This window comes from Centroberyx gerrardi, chromosome 20, assembly GCF_048128805.1.
Source record: "Centroberyx gerrardi isolate f3 chromosome 20, fCenGer3.hap1.cur.20231027, whole genome shotgun sequence".
Classification (NCBI taxonomy): Eukaryota; Metazoa; Chordata; class Actinopteri; order Beryciformes; family Berycidae; genus Centroberyx; species Centroberyx gerrardi.
In genome coordinates, this window is record NC_136016.1 from 17,828,910 (window position 1) to 17,850,133 (window position 21,224).

General features: G+C 45.3%; 2 protein-coding genes across 2 annotated transcripts in view; one reads left to right on the forward strand and one right to left on the reverse strand.

Moving 5' to 3' along the window:
- Positions 1–2,179: 2,179 nt before the first annotated feature.
- On the forward strand, positions 2,180–13,277 carry sbk1 (SH3 domain binding kinase 1). The gene is made up of 4 exons (XM_071926805.2): positions 2,180–2,217; positions 9,897–10,138; positions 11,144–11,346; positions 11,911–13,277. Exons 1-4 carry the CDS (start codon positions 2,180–2,182, stop codon positions 12,733–12,735), a joined length of 1,308 nt encoding a protein of 435 aa, XP_071782906.1. The 3' UTR covers positions 12,736–13,277.
- c20h8orf33 (chromosome 20 C8orf33 homolog) overlaps positions 6,119–21,224 on the reverse strand; it is a 205,115-nt gene continuing 190,009 nt past the window's right edge. The window contains exon 6 of the transcript XR_013507538.1: positions 6,119–6,131. The gene's annotated coding sequence lies outside the window, so the exon portion shown is untranslated. The remainder of the gene's footprint in view (positions 6,132–21,224) is intronic.

A 21,224-nucleotide genomic window follows, 5' to 3' on the forward strand; every position in this document is an offset into this window, starting at 1 on the left:
TCCTGCACAAAATAGAGAGTTGGGAAGGAGGATTAAGATTAGTTGAGGAGACCTTGAAGGACCTGCGGCGGAAGGTTTTTTAGAGTCGGTCTAAACAATATTCATACTCATTTATAGGACACAAAAGTATCACTTTACTCTGAATGAAGACAAATTAGAGATCAGAGCCAAAAACAAGGCCACCCCTTTGCAACAAGAGGTGGAAAACTTGAGGTGACACATAAAAAGTGAAAACTAGGACATGAGTGTGGAGTCTGAAGAGGGAGAGGAGGGGAGAGACAGGGATGAGGGTAGCAGAGAAGCGGCACTGCTCTATTTGTTCGCAGCTCAAGGTGCGTCCCCCCGGTGTGTTTGACCCTCGCTGCTCTCTGCTGTCAGCCCGCAGTGCTTGACCTTCACTATGATTTATGACAGCTCTGTTCCCACGATAACCCTCTGGAAACCCGCTGCCTCGCTGCCTCTCGGCCAGTCTCAAGTGTATGAGAGACCTGAATACCTCAGAAAGGTGAGGCGGTGAAGATGCCTTTTCAGCTGCCCGTCTATTCAGTACCCATCCATCTCCTCAACAAGAATAAAAACACCCACAGGTCAAATGATATTGTTTCAGGAAACTGGGAGCTCATATTCCTCTGCGCTGACTTTTTTCTATGCTTCTTTTTTCCTCTTTTCCTCTTTTCCGCAGCCTGACCCCGGACTGCTCGTGTGTAAACAGCTTATCTTTCACACTCCATAAGCTATAGTCTTAGTCCTGGATCTGGACCTGCCTTGGCTCTCTTGAATATAAATCTGTGCAGGGAGAGAAAATGGAAGAAAAAAGCAGAACATACACATCCAAAAAGGCAATTTTCCAGATGCAGGGCAGAAAAAAGTAATCAAGAGAAATAAAGAGAGTCCTAACACTCACTGTAAGCTCTTGATCCTTGGTAGATTTGCTGTATGACGTTTAAGACCAGGGGGGGCAAAACATCACACAATAAACCTACCAAGGACAAACAACTCCAGTGTGCAGACTCTATTTCTATTTATTTCTCTTTAGACGAGATGACAGACTTCCAATCAATTCAACTTCCCCAACTCAACCCCTCTGATCTGTGATCTCTGATGATGAGCTAAGGTTATCCCTGTTATTTCGATGCCATTCTCTCAATCCAATCTGTTCTGGTTGGCAAACATGTCTGGCAGGCAGCCTGTTGTTAAACATGTACAGTAATAGGGAACTGCCAGGGCAGTGAATTAATTGAAAGTCTTGCCTCACTGTTACCTAATAAGGACAGTTGGCAAAGTCACACTGTGAAGTACTTGGGGCCATAAGCTGCTGAATTATGCAAGAGTGGAGCAGCTTGTTCCTTCAAAGCGTGAATTAGAAGTAAAAGCTTATAGAGGCGTTGAGAGGAGAGGTTGATGGGAGATGCCCGGCGCTAGGACCCGGTACACGTGCGCGTATTAATTTGCCAGAGGGTGGAGACGGTGAACAATGAAGGAGCTGACTGGTAGGAGCAGGAGATGAGCAACATCTGAGGGCAACACGGAGAGCAAAACCCACCCAGAGTCCCGCTGGACTGACGGACACAACACAGCGACAAGAAGATGCTGAACTGAAACTGAGGAAGGACTGGAAACATGTAGATTTGTCCTCGCGGGCAGGCAGGAGAGAGCAGTGTTTACAGCCTACTCTATGAATGGGGTTGCCTCTCGCTGCGCGCTGCTGAATTGGGTCATGCGGACCACAAGAGGAGCGAAAGATAAACACGCAGCCTCCTCCCGCTGCTGGGCAGGCTGAGACGGAGAGGGATCCCAGTCTGTGTGCTCATCACTGAGGCACCACAGCACCCAGCATCAGATGGGTGGAGAGGACTCAGGTGTTGTGATTTAGGAAGTCACAAACTGAGGAGCGTCTTCTGAAATTAGCCAAGAATCATCTTGGGAAGACAGCAAGCAAAACACAACGACGGACCTCATCCAAGCTTTTCCAGCTCTAAAATAACAACACATTGCTGCAAGCAGGGTTTTCATTTTTTTTATTTTTTTTGAAGGAACTGGTCAGGTTTTGTACTATCCAGACTTTAAAACGAACCGATTCAGTCATTTAAAAGAGGAGCAGACATCCATCCCCTCGCCTGCAGACCCGGGTGGACCAGCCGGTTCTCAGCAGAGCGCAGCAGCTCTGCTCGCCGTGCGGATGCAGGACCATGGAGGAGAGAGACAGGTCGCCAGCAGGTGAGCGAATAACACCCAGAGAAACACCCCAAGGTGCCTCAAACTGGGTCACACCGCAACATATTCCATTTGGACGCCGAAAAACGAACCACTTGCCTGAGGTGATAGCAGGGAAAGCGGGTCTTGCATATAAAACAGGCCTGTAACTCGCCTTAATTTACCTGAGATTCTGTTACACTTAATTGTAGGCCTAATGGGTAAAAAAAAAAAAAAATCTGTCGCAACCTTCCAGCTCCTCCAAGGTGCATGAATCAGAAAAAGCCAAAGGAATGAAAAGAATTCAGCTGCACCCAGGGAACGATTTGTTTTTTTTAGCTTTAATATGAAAAAAACGCCTAAATGCGCCTAAAGCTTTGTCAAATTGTTTCCCAACAGTAGCTGAATTGTTTTCTTAATTCTTATGCACATAATATCAAAATATGCCGATATCTCTCCTTTGATCACTCGCAGGCAGCGCTGTGAGGGAAATCAGTGGAAATGAGTAACTTTGTATTATCTGAACTTTCACCCATACACTCTCAAATGGACAGTGTTCATACATGCAAAAGCTCATGAATAATCAGTTTGTCTTTGAGTGGAAATGTAGCCCACTGTCTGATATCAAAGCCTCAAAGTTAAAAGGCATATAGCACTCAACACCATTATTCTCACTTTATTTACCAATATAAATAACTAACAAATATTGACGGTGGAGCTGCCATGCAATTAGTTTTTTTTGCAGCCACATTATCCATAATGCCTGCACCTATTTGTTATGTCTGATACTGCATTTGTGGTTCAGTCTGTAGTGGATCGACAGAGTTCACCCAGGGCGCTCTTTAAATGGCTCTTTTATGCTTTGTCCTGGGCAGACAGGTAATATCTCATCGTTAATGCCCTCTAATGCATTCAAATGAGTGGCTGACTTGATTGAGCAAACCCTATAAAAGCAGTCAGCAAAAGCCTGGAGGCTGGTAATGGACTCTAAATGAAACACAGCGATGGCCAGCACAGATGGATTTGCTTTTGTCACAAACATTTTATTGCCTGACAAGAACCAACAGTAATGGCTTTGACCTTTGCAGTGGCAGCACTATGTAGGCTATGTGTTTTTTTTAAAAGGAATTAATCCGAAATCCATGGGAAATTCAGAGTCAAAGTTGCTCTACCTGTGCTGTGTAATGTGACTGATTTTACCTCAACACTACATTTACAGCTTCATACATATGCTGCCATTGTTTTATCCTATCTGAACATTTAGGAATGAATTATAGTGTAGGCATCCAGTTTCACCCAGATACCAGAGGAAAAAATCATTGTGCATTATTAAAAACATTGCATACACTACATAGGGTGTGGTAGAAGAAGTCCTGTTAGGATTGTAACAGTGTGATAGGGAAACAGGCACTCATTTTACAGAGCAGTTACGCACATAAACACACACACACACACACACACACAAGCACATATATACCCAAAAATCCTCTGTCTACCATTGAAACAAGGCAACATGCACAGGAGAGAGCTTGTGGCTGTTATACAGGTTGACACGCTCTTGTGATAGGTTAAGTTATGCTCAGGTTGATGAGAGAGAGAGAGAGAGAGAGAGAGAGAGGTAGAGGTTGGGATTGGATGGGAGAGGATTTGATTGCAGCTCCTGGCTCAGCAGTCTCAGCAATCACCATCAGGGCATTGAGCCGTAGCTGGTGGCTGTTCTGTATGAGCAGGATGGACGATCTTACAGTCATGGCCCCATATCACAATTTGGTTATAGTTTCGCTTTTCAGTGGAAGGCAAAACAGCCACAAATATAGCTGATTTTTCCTCCTTAGTGGTGCTGTGACATCACTCAGCCACACCCCTTATTAGACCCCCATTTTACCTCCTCCTTTAGCCCCAGCGTATATATCCAAGGAGCCACGCTTCTTCCCCATGTATTTGACATCAAAGGGATGCAGTCTCTTGTGTTGTGTGCGTTACTTAAGGCTTAAGGAGGAATGGTTTGCTTCAGTCTCATTGGATTTCCCCAATACTGCTCTCTCTCTCTCTCTCTCTCTCTCTCTCTCTCTCTCTCTCTCTCTCTCTCTCTCTCTCTCTCTCTCTCTCTCTCTCTCTCTCTCACATCATATGAAGCTTCCCCGCTGGAACCCGAGGCTGCTGGATTGTGATAGGGTGGGGGTGAAGTACAGTATGTTCCCTGGGCAGCTTATTGCAGTGATATTTCACCGTTGAGTGCTTTGGAGTGCGTGATTGCAATGAGGTTGATGGTGACAATGATTATGATTGGCATTTACACTCAGTTGCACTTCAGTACTCAGCCCTAATCCTAAACTACAATAGAAATGGATTCTCCAATTCCTTTTTTGTTGTTGCTGTTTTTACAGGTTTTGGGTTGATTCTGTGTGTTTTCTTTGTGCTCTTTGGTCGGGCTTTATTTCTTTATTTTCTGTTGGATGGTCAGTTGTGGTCAGCAGGGAACTTGGGAACAGTGGTGTCACTACCCACAGCTAAGCTCCACTCAGCGATTGTGTTCGGATCCTCTATGGGCATTTAACCTTGGGTTATCCCGTCATGAGTCTTGGGTCGTCCCAGCAGGGGGCCGAGGACTGACAGCACATCTGCCAGGAATATTCAGCAGGCGGTAGCTCCACGGGGTAGTGTGGCAGAGAGAGAGGGATGATGGGAAAGGAGAGTTGAGGCGAGGCGAGTCGGGGACGGTTACACGGCACTCAGCCCCAGCAGGGATCCTCCTCTCTGGGGTGCCAGGCACAGCTGAGAGAGGGTGATTTATCAAAATGAGTGTCCGTGGCCTGGGCCAGCGCTCCACCTATCACCGCGCAGTGGGAGGTTTCCTCGGCTGTATGTTGACAGGGGCACTAAGTCCACTAACTCCCTTGCTCTGATATTCTGTGCCGTTAAGGTAGATGATTCAGTTGTTTACGCCTGGGTGGGCAACTGAGTATCCTGAGTGCAACTGGCCATCGTCAGGAGGCTTGTGATCGAGTTTTAGGGAGTTTGGGAGTAAACTGATTTGTTTTTTTACCCTACCTGTCCTGTACATACTGTGACAACAAGGAGAAAGACAGACAGACAGACAGGCAGATAGACAGACATACTGTCTGTGTGTTTATACATGCATGCAGGTGTTCTCTTTTTAAGACAGAGAGTGAGAGAAACCATATCAGTCACAATGTATTTCACCTATTGTTTTTAATGTGACCCAGAGGCGAGGCACGTTGGGCATTTTGACGGTAAATTGGACACAGGAGATCAGTCTTCACCGATAATGACTCTTCTGCCGAGGGCAGAGCAGCTAGTCCATTAGTGGTAGAGAGAGGTACAGACATGAGGCAGACCCTGCAATCTATTTATTTCTTTCATTAGTCTCTTGTTTACATTTCTCAAGAACAGAGAAGAGGGAAAGAGGAGCAGAGGAAGGAAGGTTGGACCTCCTCAGCACTAAAGAGGGCAAACACTTGTGTAAAGCTGCTGAGTCCGATCCCCCCTCCACCCCCCCACACACCATAAACATATTTTTGATGTAGAATAACATGAAAATACTGCTGTTTCATTACAAGTCGAGTATGAAGGTGCAACATCCAAATCTAACGCTCAAAATCTGCTTCCTATGCTACATATAGGAAACTCGTTTCCTATATATAGGAAACTCGTTTCCTATATGTGTATCTGTAGTCATGTTCAAACCTCAGCTTGTCTTGATGAACGTGTCACAGTCCACTGCAGTCGCATTATTCATGTAGTTTGCATTAAGAGGGCAGATAGCCCAGTGAATATACACGATTATTATGATAGATGAGATTCATATCACAGTGCAACAGATACGATTTGTCCACTTGAAGGCTACCTCTCTGTATTCAGTTCTCAGTAAAAAATGGTTCCCATGGTAATGCAATGCTAATTTCACTCCAATTACTCTTGTGAGATCAAATAGCCTCGTTATTGTTGCATCCTTGTGTCGGGCTGAGTAGGTACTCGAACGATTCGAATAGAGTCGTAAATGCAGTGCAGCTCTGAGAATACAGAGGGAAAAATGGAAATATGAGACTTGTTTGTGAGAAAAGTGAAAGGCCAAAACAACTTGCGGCCTTAAGTCCACAATAAGAGATGTACTCACAAGTACAAGCCTCAAAGTTCAGAGGCTAGGAACACACCGGATGAGGCACAGCGAGAGCAAACCCAGAGGCTGTGAGGAGACAGGAGAGACAAGAGGGACGGTTGCCAGTGGTTTCGCAGGGTTCATCTCTGTTCTCATCTCCAGCCAAGACTTTATTGAAGAAAGGTCAGCTGGCTCCTCCAGCTTTATCTTGTGTTGGTTACACGTGGAGCCAGCTGCAACTGGTTCCCAGACTGTGGTTCTGTGGGTTTTAGGGCGTAAAAGTTGATGTTTTGCCTTTTTGGGGTCAGCCTGGATTTTAAGAGGGGTTGTAATGTGAATGCACTCGTCTCTGTTTGGGTAGTTGCTGACTGGAGAATAGCTTCAATCTGTATTTAAGGGGAAATTAGTGGCTGGTAGAGCTGAACAATTAATTAAAAAAAAATTGAAATCACAATATGAACCTCAGCAATTTCCAAATCGCAGAGGCTGCAATTAATTGCTTAAGAGAGAGTTGCGTCCAAAATGGATTTCTGAACAAAACCAACTAAATCCTGCACACTGACATCTATTTTTATTTGAACAAAATCACTTTTCTTTAAGTAATTTTAAGGTTCTAAAGAAATTATGACAAGAAAAACCAGTTCGCAGTTTAAATTACAATTGCAATATTCTGTCAATCGCAATTCGATTTTTTGTCAATATCTTTCAGCCCTAGTGGCTGGAATACATGCTGTTGCTTCTGGGTGAAAACCTTATATCTCCCACATGCCAGCTTTTCAGGAATTAAGAAAAACAGCCTTGTTTTCAGGTTGACCACCATGTATTTTTGAGTTTATCCAGTGGGTTTTGAAATGGTTTCAGGAGCCAGAGGGGCCGCAGAATTTTCTCAACCCACAGAAGACCATGTAATCCTTGAATTAGAGTTACAACATGAAAATCTGGAGTTGCGAGTTTTTCCCATGACAGCAGTGATATAGAAAGGGTATTGGAACCAGCGAGCGGTCCAGGGATCCATTTTTAAAATGCTTACAGATGATTTAGGATGAGTGGGTGGGACTGGCTGGAAAAACCCAGAGACATTAGAATGTATTGCAAGGCAAATCCTCATTTTTATGTGGACAGTGTTGGTGCTACCTTGTCTTTAGCCGGCTCAGAGGACAGGAGAGGAGCAGAGGGCAGTATGGGAGCTCAGTGGGGAATGTGGCTACGGTCGAACACAAATGCTGAGTCGTGTGGAGGCTCACAGCTGCTCCCTCTAAGAGATAGGAATACAAAGGGCCTTTGATAGAGTGTCACTGTGGGATTCATACACCAGCCAGCCACCCCTTGCTACCCCCCACCCTCCCTCACACACATACACACACACACACACACACACACACACACTCACACAACCTCTCCTAGAACACGCATAACTTCATCTGCACACCCACAAGGCCCTCCGCTGAAGTTTCTGCCTCACATTTACAGCGTCATCGCAGCTGCGGAGAGCACCGTCTCCCGACCGCTCATCACATTTCAGGACTCTTAATCCAGTTCTGCAAAGGAAATGAGCGCAAAGCGTCCTGCGTTTGGGTGGGGAGGGATGGGGGGGGGGGTGCTTTTGTCTTTGTGGGAGCTGAGTAATGTGATTAAGCTCCGTGCTGGAGTGCTGCGCATTCTGCCGGTGGAGCCGAGTGCGCGCACAGCCTGCCAGAGCTGAAGGAGTGCCAGTAAACAAACGCTCCCTCGTCCTGCTTCGTTCTGACTGATGGAGGCCGTGGGGGCAGGCTGGGTGGGTGGTCAGAGGAAATCTGCTCCCAGTCTGTCTGTGGTGTTTAAATGTTTAATCACCAAACCTGCACCACAAACTGCTCTGGATAACGATCAGCATTTGTGTTGACTCGCTGTAGGCTGTATACAGTGGGCGCACTCAGCATGAGTAGGCTACAATATTCATCGTCTCTTATATAACCGTCTTCATGCTCATGATAAAATCAAGAAGTGAGTGTGATCTGGGGAAAGATATATACGGTACACAGGGCACTTTTCTATTTGCAGTTTTTTGTTTTTTTTAACAAAGAGTGATGAGCCAAGAAAACAAGGCTGCAAATGGTCGCGTCCTATTTTAGCTTCATCCTGCTATATTTATCATGCCGGATAGCTGAAGAATCTCTAACACCTTGTACCCAGTTAACACATTCTTAATGCCGGAACAAAAACTTCTCGTACCATGCAAGTTTTCATAAGGTGTTAATGCGATACTTTCATCTTTTGTGATATAGAACAGCGTGCGGCTCTATTGAACAAAAATTTCAAAGTAAAAAACGACAGCTGACACAATGGATTGAATATCCTAGAATCCGCGGTTGAGCTGTGGTGAAGCTCTAGTTTAGGTAGTTGAATGTGTGATAAACCAGATTTACTGAGGAATCTTAATTGGCTCAGAGGAGAGAAGAACAAAGAGCAGCAACGTCGGGGAAGGAAGAGAAAGGAGAGAAAGGGCCATCAGTGAAATTGTTTGTGCTGGTTTTATGCGTATGAGTGTGTGGGTGATTCTGTGTGTGTGTGTGTGTGCATGATTGCATTTGTTTGTGTTATGTGATTGTGTATGTAGGGGGAGGTGTTTTGGAAGAGAGACAGAGACGGTGGATAAGATCATTACATTTGTGGGTGAGATCGACTTCATCTTATCAAAAGGTCCAATTGTATGTACAGTATGTACAAGCACCCACTATAACAAAACCTCACATGCACAGTCACACATTTCTGATTTAAATTAGCCGTCAGTCAAATACATTTAGTGTGACTGATTCCATCTACAGCTTGCAACTACAACAATTATATTTTTTCCCTCCTAGGGTCAGTTTGACCCATTTCAAACTTGGCACTTCACAAAATCAGCAATAACTTTTCTGTAGCAACTTTTTCAGCTTCAGCAATTTGATTGAAGTACTCTGAGCAACCACTGTACCGGCCAAATGTGTTTACCAGGCGAAACTAAGTAATCCCCTTTCTAACGTCACACTATCGATTGTATGGAAATGCATATGTATGGTAATTTCAGTATGAGCGCTCGCAGATAATCTGTGACATGCCTTACCAGCACGTACACACCTCGAACCTGTCAGCTCTTTCCATTCGTCAAGCCTCCTACCTGGTCATATTGATTTTTCCGTAGTTGTCTGCCAGTAAGTGCTGTCTGAAGCCAGCCACTCCGGCAGCCATATCTGAAAGCTGGCTAAAGTGATCTAGAGGGACAGGAAGTCCAATACATTTACTGAAAACACATCCCCTGCTGATGCCTGCCCTGCGTTGATTGTATGGAAATGATGTCTGTTGAAGCCTGTCTGATTGAGTCACCCTTTGGGAGATGCTGTACAGACACTGACATATGCACACTTGCACAAATATGTACACAAACACACAAGAGCATTCATCCGTAAACACATACATGTACACATACACACACATGCACAAAAAATACACAACAGAACACAGAGTCCCATAACCTTGGCGTCGTTGCAGCACAGTAAAACATCATTCTAATCATCAAAAAATCATCATTCAAGTGCTAATCTCCTGTTCTTCCTCTCCCGCTCAGTCTGCCCCATAGTGTCAAGGCGAGCCTGTCTCTTTCTCCGTCGGGGCCGGGCCGGGCGGGCAGCGGCGGCGGCTCCCCCACGTCCAAGATGGGCTACTGCGGAGGCGTGCCTGTGGAGGACATGCAGGCCCTGGCCATCACCTCCCTGTCCGCAGCAGACGTTGCCAAACACTACGAGCACATCCGCGAGCTGGGCAAGGGCACCTACGGCAAGGTGGATCTGGTGGCACACCGAACCCAGGGTGAGTGGGGGTGCGATGTGAAAAGTTCACAGCAAGGTGAAGGGTAATTTGGGGCGTCCTGGTGGCTCAGTTGGCAGATGCATACCATGAAACTGTGCCATCCTGCATTCAATCTGGCTCAGGACCTTTGTCGCATTTCATCACCCTCTCTCTCCCCGTCTTTCCTGTCTCTCTCTACTGTCAACTGCAGAAATGCCAAAAATAATCTTTAAAAAAACAGCAATTTTAGAAATCAGATGATTCATAGCTGTTGAGAGCTTAAATCCCACAATGTTGCGGCATGCTTTTCAGGTCAGGATAACCAGTTAAGGCAGATCATCGTATTATATTACCGAGTCTCAAGGCACCGCAGTGAGAAATTAATTTCATCACAGTAAAAAGGCTTTGTTAAGAATGTTTTTTTAGGTCTCCAGTATAATCCTCGGTTATAAGAAAGTAACGGCTGGAGAGCTGGCTCAGGTTGAAACGGCGTAAGAAAGCAATATAACTTAGAGTGCATTGTAAAGCCGTGCAGAGTGCGAGGCTGAGAGGGCACCAGAGATTAAAAGTGTCGTGTTAGCACTCTGAAGAGGCTCTGTATATCTGCAGCTGTGATTGTGAACAGCTGGAGTGTGAGAGTGTGTGTGTGTGTGTGTGTGTGTGTGTGTGTGTGACAGGGGGTGGGGGTGAGATGCATTCATTGATACATGCAGGTTTGAGTGAATGAACATAGCAGCTGCTACAAAGACGGGGTTGGGTGGCAGGAAATCTCCCCACTCCCTTACAGTATCAGATAACACTTCCCTTCCAAATTCAGTTTAAGAGCTGTCAGCTATTTCAAAATAATACCAGGAGTGATTTGGGTAATATAATAATCATTACTGCTGCCCTCAATAGTGTCAGCAATATTTACCTGATATGCAGGCTTAGTGATATAGTAATACACCAGAGAAGGATTAAATGTATGCAGCCTTTGTGTATGTGTGTGTGTGCGTGCTTTATGTGTGTTTCTGGTACTTTTTTTAGGCACCAAAATGGCACTGAAGTTTGTTACCAAGAACAAAACGAAGCTCAAGAGTTTCCTGCGGGAATACAGTCTAACAGGCTCGCTTAGCTGCAGCCCCTTCATCATCAAAGTCCTGGATGTGCTTTTTGAGACGGAGGACAGCTACGTGTTTGGACAAGAATATGCCCCCGCCGGGGACCTCTTCGACATCATCCCCCCCCAGGTAACGCTATCATACCCGCTTCCACCAATCACCACCCTCACTCAGCCGGAGCTTCGCCAATCAGCCGCCGCGTTCCGACACTGCGGTTTTAACAAGCTCCCCCGGGATTGGAGCCTTGTCTTAGTCCCGGTTTTCTTACTGCGCGGAGCTCTCACTTTGTTTTAGTGCATTCCGGTTGATGTGCTGGGAATGCTTGACTTCAAGTTTCTTCTAACGGCTCATTAAAAATGGGTGCAATGGAATTTAAAATTGAGACTCTTTTGTTCCATTTTTCCCTTTTTATGTGTCACGCTTTTCCCTCTGCACCTTCATTCCCCCACTTAATATATCTATCACCTATTCTTTTTAACCGGTACTCGCTGCAGCCAGACTGCAACCCACTTCCCGTGAATCTCTCTTCTGCTCATATCGCTTCCTGTAGTTGCACCTCCCTTCTCTACAGTGTATCTCCCTTATACTGCATTAATCACACTCCCCCTCTCCCCTCTCTCTCTCTCTCTCTCTCTCTCTCTCTCTCTCTCTCTCTCTCTCTCTCTCTGTCGCTTCCCCCTTCTCCCCCTCCAGGTGGGTCTCCCGGAGGAAATGGTCAAGCGCTGCATGCAACAACTGGGCTTGGCCTTGGACTTCATGCACAGTAAGAGCCTGGTGCATCGGGATGTCAAGCCTGAGAACGTCCTCCTCTTCGACCGCGAGTGCCGCCGCGTCAAGCTGGCCGACTTCGGCATGACCCGGCGCGTGGGCTGCCGGGTGAAGCGGGTGAGCGGCACCATCCCGTACACGGCGCCGGAGGTGTGCCGCGCCAGCCGGGCCGAGGGTTTCCTGGTCACCACCAGTCTGGACGTGTGGGCGTTCGGCGTGCTGGTCTTCTGCATGCTGACGGGCAACTTCCCCTGGGAGGCGGCGCTGCCAGCCGATGCCTTCTACGAGGAGTTCCGGCGCTGGCAGAAAGCGGGCTGTCCTGTCGGCACTTACCCGTCCCAGTGGCGCCGCTTCACCGACGATGCCTTGCGCATGTTTCAGAGGCTGCTAGCTGCCGAGCCGGAGAAACGCTGCGGAGTCAAGGACGTCTTCTGCTTCGTCAAGTACGAGCTGGTCAGCGAGCTCCGACGGCGAGCCTCCTGCCGGGCCAAGAGAGGTGAGAGGTCAAGCTCAGGAGTGTGTACCGGCAGTTGCACATCCTCCTCCTCCTCTTCATCACGCTCATCCCACAGACACCCGGAGCCCTCCACCCCTCCGGGAACATCCTGCCTGCGCCCGGCACCGCTCAAGCGTAGCGTCCTGTCCGACCCGCTCTCTCCCAGAGAGGAGCCCGGGCAGCACCACTCTCCCGGCCGAGACAAGAACAAAAGCCAGATGGTAATGGCCACTGCCATCGAGATCTGTGTGTGATCACACCGGCGTGAGCGGTGGAGTCTGGAGGGCTTTTCACAGTCATAACTAGCTGTGAAGAGGTGTTAATGACTGCCAGAGAGACTCCGGTGAAAAAGGTGAGGTATTTTAAACAGGAAAGAGAAGCTCAGGATTGCATCCACGGCTCTGGAAATGGACATCATCAATCAATGGCACACACTGCTGGACAGCTTATCACTAGCACACGCCTTTTAGGTTTGGATTTGTGACCAAAGACTGCTTCCCAAACTGAGGGGCCGGACAGCGTTTAAGAATCCACTGACGTTGCTTCTCTCAGAAACTCCTGCCGTTCAGCCATTCTGTGTTTCTTGCCCATACACTGTAGTGGTGCTAATGATTCTAAAATTAGATACTCTATGAAGAACTAACACTCTCTTTTCTCACTCATCACTCCACCTCTCTTTACTTTAGCTTTTCGTTATCTCAAAATATAACCCCTGGGGAGGCCCGATCTCCAGCTGGTCAGGTGACGCTCTGCAGGCAACCTGCCAGTCAGAGGCCAGTGATCTTTGGGTCATAGACTGTTTTGAAGAGAAAATGGCGCAAATGTCAAAAACTAAAAAAAAAAAAAATGTGAAGAAAAATGTGAAACCCTAATGTAGCAGTTTGTATAAGATGTATGTTCTTCTGCGTGTCTAGACTGAGACAGATTCTCGGTGATAGGCATCATCTCAGGACATTTCAGCTGCTCTCTTCCTGTCTCACGCTGACTTTTAATGGAGGGTCAATGCTGACTTCCTGGCTCAACACATGAACTGGTCTCAGTGACATTCAGTTTCTTGGGATCCGATGTTACGCAGCAGAATACAGGGATTGTACATTTTCTGAGTGGAAAAGGTGGCAAACGCGGAGGAGGAGGAGGAGATGGAATGTGTTTTTATTGTTTATTTTCTACCTGCTGTGTGTGTACGGATGTGTATGTGTGTGTTTGACTTGCTAAAGCACAAGATTTTTGTAAAGGAAGAGACATCTTAGCGGAAACACCTACTTTATACTGTAAATAATTTGATATGTCCAGGAGTGTACTGTAATATCAGGTAGTTCAACCATGTAGCTGTACTAATTTTCTACAACAGGGAAAGGGGTTATGGGGTTTTACAGTTTTTGTTGGGGGCAACGCACTGTATGTAGCAACAAAATATGACAAAATGTATAGTATATCAAAAAGACAAAGGTATATGGAAATGTGATATAGAGCCTGTCACAATGTATAATATGGTAGCAGCTGCTGTTTTCTTTGAGTTTGATTCCCTGACCCAGGTATGACACTCAGATTGATGAATAGGTTTCACTCACCCCTCCCTTCTCCTGTCATCATAACCTTATCATGAGCAACATCCATTACCTGTATCCAATCAATGGTGCTTCCTAGTCGTCAATAAGTACAGCCCTCTCTGTCTTCTGTCAATATAATTCAATCACTTCAAACTGCAAAAATCTACAGCGCCGAGCGTTGCTTTTCAGGTGACAACGGCATACAAATCCACTCTGCAACATCACTAAATTAGATTTTCGAGATACAAAATACACACCTAGCGCTCAGAACCCCATATGTTCCCGCTCCCCACCTATGCTCACCTTTAAAATTTAATCCCTCCAGCTGTCTGTCAATTCATCCATATTTTCCACTTGAATAGCGGAGACCAGGTGTGCATCGTCTAGAGAAGTGACCTCTGTGTCAGCCTTTGCCATTCTGTGGGGAGATGATTGATCCTGACCAGCGCTCCACTCCGGTTTTGGCTTCTGAAGAGCTACGGATAATTACGTAAGCCTCTAAAAAAGCAGTGTGTTCAGCGTGAATGCTTCATTGGCTAGGGCTCATTACCATCATTTTCCTCGGTTGAATCGTGTTACTGTTATGTCAGCCAGGTGTGTGTGTGTGTGTGTCTGAGTGCTTGTCCTTCTTTTTGTTTATTTCCCTGCTCCTCCCATGACAGCCCATCAGCTCTGTCGCTATAGTGACAGAGCCGGTGCTCCTCTGGGTTCAGCCGCCAGCTCCTGTCCTCTTCTCCCCGAACATCAAGTCTAATTGATGAATGCTTGTGGTGCACAACCCAAATAAAAGAGCCGGTCACCAACCCCGTCCCATCAACCAGAGCTTCTCATGGCAATGGCATCTATTATATTAGATCACACATTTCTGCAGATACAGGTTTTCCTCTGTTGTGTCTGCCAGAGCACAGTCCAAAGTCTTGTTTATCAGCCCCGAAACGAAGACCTGATGGTCACAGTCGGTGTCCTTGTCTGTTGCCACTGTTCCCCTTGTGTGTTACCGCTCTCCAAGGGCGACAAGATTGGGACTGAAGTCTCATCAAAGGGATGTACTGTATGCTGAGATGCTGGTGGTTGGCTGCCTGATAGGATTTGTGAAGAAGTAATCCCCCAGTAGGTTGTAATGGAATGTGAATTAGCCCTGCCTTACGTCCTACTATTCTGTCTGTGCAATAATGTAGAATCTACATCCTAGATAAAGACAGGGTTAGATTAGATAGACCTAAAGTGATAGAAAGTGTGCATAGCATTACTGCATGTGTAGCCCTCCACTTGACAAGTGGAACAGTGTCTTGATGTGAGCAGCGGTGGCTTTGCCAGACATCACGGCCATCGGCATCATTACACTGCTATCAGTTGTCATAAGTGCAATGTTGTTTGTCTATGGACTGTTATGACAGGAATTGTCAAATTTAATGACGAGGTGTCAGATTATATACATTTTTATTTAAGCTCTAGAGAGTAGCCTTCCCTTTACCCAGTTCTGTCCTGATCCAACAAGCTGTTTTTCTGCCAGCAGGTATAGTTGTATAGCCCAATGTAAATACTGTATGTATTGTGTCTTTAACACAGAAGAATAAACAAAATGTTAATATATGTTGAAATAAATTTGTGTACCACAACTTCTGGCTCCTGTGAATTATTGTCTCAGTCAGAAATATGTTTTCCTGACCAATAACAATGTTTTTTTAATTTGCTCCACCTATGTAGGCAGCGCTAATCCAGCCCCAGCTTTAGATGTGCCTTAAGGCTGCATATTAGCTGAAGGTCGGCTTGAATCGCATGTGATTTCCAGAGGCTTTGGTCTGGTATGCCAGCTAGCCCCCAGACTACTTTAATATGCCCACTTCATTCTGAAAGCCCAATTAACACTTCCGCAGATAGGAGTTATCTGGTGCCCGCAAAGACCAGATGAGTTCAAGGGCGGTTAGACTGTGGCAGTGAAAATGAGAGCAGTTATCACACACACACCCCCCCACACCACCACCCCTTCACTGTATGCCTCTGCTGTCGTGTCAGAGTGGAGGAGTTTGGGCTGGTTGTAATCAGACTGGGTGTAGACAGTCGGGGTATGCTGCGGTGTATCTGCCACTGAGCTAAGCTAATCACTTCAGACAGTGCAGGAGGAGGGAAAGGTCAGCCATGACACACAGGGCTTGTGTAGTGCGTGAAAGCCTGTCCTTTGTGATAGCCTGTTCTCTGCTCTTAAAGGGCTGCTACAGAAGCCAAGTGGCAGTGTGAGGGTCCAAATTGTGTTAGCAGTAGGTGCTCCAACCCTCAGATCCTCTTCCTGCAGAGCAATGGAGGGAGTTTAATTCAGGCTGTGCCAAAAAAAAAAAAAACAGAGGCATTTCAAGCAGGATACACTGAGTTTAAAAGGTTCAGCAAGGGTGGGTTATACCTAAGCCGCAGCTTTTGAAAGATCTTCGGCTGAACAAAATTGCCTCACAGGACCGGAGGAGGCTGCATGGTAAGCCTGCAGTAGGTGGTCCAGGAGTTTAGGATGGGTGGGAAACTCGGGGAAAGTGATCTCTCTGGATGCAGCTGTCTCCGTGAGATCAAGTGTTAAATCCTCTTCGGTTACGCTCTCTCAGCAAGGGCTAATGTTGGTAACATGAGTTGACTGTGTGACTGACAGGCAGACCTCTCTCTGTGCTGATCCATGTCAAAGCATCTCAACTCTCAATTACCGGTTTTCACAGTGATTTCTGAGATAATGACAAAATGACACTTTTGAAGTAGTTTCTACTAGAACCAACACATCTCACTCCTATTGTCAACCTGATATTATCACAGCATGAAATGTTTGGCGGAAAAAAAAAACTGTCACAACCTCATAGCTCCACAAAGGTGCATGAATCATGTGCAAAAAAATGAAATAAGTCAGTTACTCTTGCAGCACATACTCCAAGGGTAGCTGAATTATTAAACTTTTAAAAGAAATGTTTAATGAAATAATTTAATTCCATTTCAAGAAAAAAGCTCTATGTGTCTAAATGTGGGTTTTAACTAAGGACAGAGATTTGTGTGTGTGTGTGTAAAAGGACTGAAGGAATCTTACTGCACATCTAGCTTTGAACTTCTACCTCTTGTGATGACGCACTTAAACTAGCTTCAAAGCCAGATTCTGCCTCTTGGTACCAGAAAAAATATCTCTCTTCAAAGTCAGACATGAAGAGACACATTTTTCTCTCGTGTAAATAGAGGTCACGGGTGCGTAACCACTGAATATTTGTGCCTTGCTGGTGAACAGTAAGCGGTACAGCTGTTGTGCCCTTACAGAAACCTCCTACCCCGGTTTGCTTCAGCGGATATTCAGCTGTATAAGTGAAGTCAATTATGGGCAAAGCATTTCTCTGGAGGTTGAATGTGTAGTAAATAAAGTCTGGTTTGGGTAGAGGGACGATATCTATTATTATTAATACTGTCAGTTCAAATACTACTACTACTGCTACTACTACTACTACTACTGCTTTTACTACTGCTCATACTACTACTACTTCTTAAAACATTATTACATATTCTTCAATGTAATGATGACTACAGAACTTTTGGCTAACAAATAAAGTGCTTAAGATCCAAATAATATAATTCTAAAGACATTTAAACTTTTCAAAATGAAGCAAGTACACAATTTTTCTTCAGAAAAATGTAACTTTTTCTAGTTTTCTCAATGTTTTTTTTTGACAATATCACACAGATTATAGACAGTAAGACTTGTGTTACTTGAATGGAGACAAGAGGACTACATTTTCTCTGCTCATTTTAACACCAGTGGGAGCATACAGTAGTAAACCTGCTGCTTCACCTCAACCTACAAATGCGTCACTCTGAAACCACTGGATGCACCAGAGTGAGGCATTATTCCGTCCCTAACGTATGTTACAAAACAACTGCAGGCGCGACAGTGGAAATGCGGCCAAAGAGACGTTTCGCCACAGCAGTAGGAAACTCTGTAGTGGAGGGGGTCTTGATCTCAGCGGGGGTTCACAGCAGAGGGATGTTCCCCGCTCCCTCAGATCCAGACCCGGGCGTCATGTGAAAAAAAACAACTGTTCTGTTCCCTTAGATCACAGCTGGAGAGCTGCGGAGAGAAAGAAAGAGAGTAGGGGAGTATGCATAAAAGTATGTCAGAGCAGAGAGAGAGGTAAGAGGGGGAACAGATGTGTCAAGTGGGACAAATGTGTTTGTGTGTGTGTGTGTGTGTGTGTGTGTGTGTGCGTGCGTGCGTGTGTGTGCAAGAGAAAGAGTCAGACAAGGGCGCAGTGCTTGCACACTCGGTCACGCTTTCCGTATAAATGAGTGACAATGTATATTCAGTAGAGTGCAGTCATTAGAAAATAACCTTATGTGTCCTAAATTTGTGACAGCTGTTTTTTGGTTCCTGCCAAAGGGGAGAAAGGGACGTCCAACAGCATCACACATCACCTAAACCAGCTGCACCCCCAACAGAAACCTATTTCACTGTCACACGCCTCCCACCCACAGACAGTACAGTATGTGACTGGAAGGAAAATCTGAGGCAACAACAGTTTGCATGTCTGCAAGAGCATGCTGCGTTGTGCATGTGTGTGTGTGTGTGTGTGTGTGTGTTTGTCTGTAGCCTGAGGTGTGCCACTAAAATTTGTCATTGCCAGACATAAACTCTCAGACAGTGTGTGGTCGTCTGCCACCATTGCCATAGCAACCGAGATGATCCCAATTTAGAAGAGTTCTGAAATTGACTTTGTGTTGCAGAAGCCAGCGCCACATTCCTTGCTATGGAGCTATATGAATTTACTGGTGTGTTTGCTTGTGTGTTTTTGTTTGGGTTTATAATACTGGAATATTCTGTGCTTTATGAGAGAGTGCATGTTGTGGCTCACTAAGCTAGGAGGATGCCTGCTCATACTGTATTTCACCATCTCTCTACCTCTTACTCCCCCTGCCTGCCTCTGCATGGACAAATATTCAGTACAGTCCTTACAGCATGCTCTACAGTACATGATGAATACTGTAATGAATCCAGTGGCTAGCAGTGACTTTCAACTTTCAATTTGCCTTGGTGAAAATGTGGATTTGAAATTGACTTAACTAGCTCTCGGTTCCTCCAAAATGCATCTGAATCACCCACCAGAAACATATTTTTTTACCCACCAGAAACGTATTTTTTCATCTGTAAAAGTCGTCCAACAATCATTTATGCTGAATTTGCTTGTGTGTAGAACTCTCACTTGGAAATCAAGTGAGTGTTTGGTTTTAGGAAACCAAGTTTGGTTATACAACTGATCTAAAACTGCTCATGTGAGTTGAGATTTTCCATTACAAGCCAGGAGAAGCCGATCCCAACTGCTGGTAACTAGCTTCCAATATAAACCACTTCCTCTATAAACAAATCCAAGTTGCCATGATGCAAAATATTGGCGTTGAAAGTAACTGCAACACACATACAAACTCTTTATTCGCGTTTTAGATGGATTTTATGGAAATCCTGAAATAAGCACAACCAAAACGAAAACACTGACAAATAAACTTCCTGGATAGCAGCCGTTTGTTTAACAGGCGAAGATGGTGAGATGAAGACATCATTTCATGATGCTGGTATCCTTCCTTCACATTGACACTTTTTAAACGCTCAGATCAGGCCCCAGGTGGCCAGTGTGCACATAAATTATGTCTAAATCCTGTTACTGTTTGAATCCTGAAGTCACATTCGGATCCTGCGAATTATGAAGGATCCTGTTTCATCCCGTTGTGAAGCCTATAATGGTGAAGCCCGGGGAGGTTCATCCTTCATCCTCCATGGCAGATCGTCTCCCTGCGCTTTGAAGCCGGTGTGCTGCCGGCGGCCTGCGACCTGCCTGCCACCCAGCCACATCTGTCATCATCCAGGCCTCAACTCTTCCAGCGCAAAATAAGTCTTGCTATAAGAAAGGTTTGAGAGCTCAACTCTGATGTACAAGGCATGCTGCTACACATATTCTCAAGTAACTACTTAACCTCCTTGTTTAAGGAAAAATCCACCCTACTGTACTCTTACACTGTTATATATCACCAATCTGTGATGTTCAATGCATTCCAGGAGTTATTTTGTGATGAAGTGTTGTCATTTCCTTTTTTTGGTGGACCCACTTTACCTCAACCTGCCATGTCTATTTCTACTTCATTTAGTGACCTGACATTGAGTAACGGTAATGTAATTTATTGGGACTTTTTGGTAATTTCAGGATTAATTTAACCCTAACCCTAACCCCAATTGATGATGTTGTGGCTATGTCTTATGGAGGCAATTTTGGGTTACCTCCACTGACAAACAATGAAAATTAAACTTGATGATGATGATGGTAATGTGTTTCCCAGAATGCCTTTCGACAACCCCCAGAGAACGGGTGTGAACTTGTTCCATTCAGCCGTAGGTTTTACATGTAGGTGGAGAGAGCGATAGAAATAGCAATAGATTTTCCAGTTGAGAGAAAGTGAGAGTTGCGCCCTTTATAGTCAAAATGCAGCATGTCTTGTGGCTGCATTGCATTCTGGTCCATTGAAGCTACTGTCAGTACAGAAATTGGTCTTTCTGCCTCTTCTACAGATTGTGTGATTGTTGGACAATGATGCTTAAATAGTGAGTCTGACACCAAAACCTGACGTTTACCGGTCATGTTTTTGTAGCTGTGCTTGAAATATCTCAATGTGACGTCACAAAGAAAGACAGAAGAAAAATAGACCACCAAACATCAAAATGGGCCCAGGAATGATAGGTACATAGCTGTGTTTTTAACAGTGTTAAAGTTTTTTAGGGTGTATTTTTCTTTAACTTTATTGTAACTTTTTACTTTAATCCCCACTCAAGTGATTATTTATTACCGGGGGGAAAAGCAAACTCCACGGCTCATCTTGGATGTCAGCACACAACATATTAATTAATCACAAACCAAAACTAATAACAATATTTCTTCTGTAAACAGCACAACTCCCTTTCTGATTGCTGTACAGAACAGCATTGTCCGCGTGTCTTTGCCGGCTCGTAAATGACAAAGACCCCTAGGATGCTGCTCAAGCACTTCTCATAATCAGTGTCGTTACTTTTAATTATCCACTAATGAGTTTCGGTAACGAGTGGGGAAACACGAGTGGTACAGCTGTGACACAAGATTTACCGCCAGAGGCTCGGCAGAGATGATTCATGTCCAGTGTAATACTCCGACTACAGAAGTGCA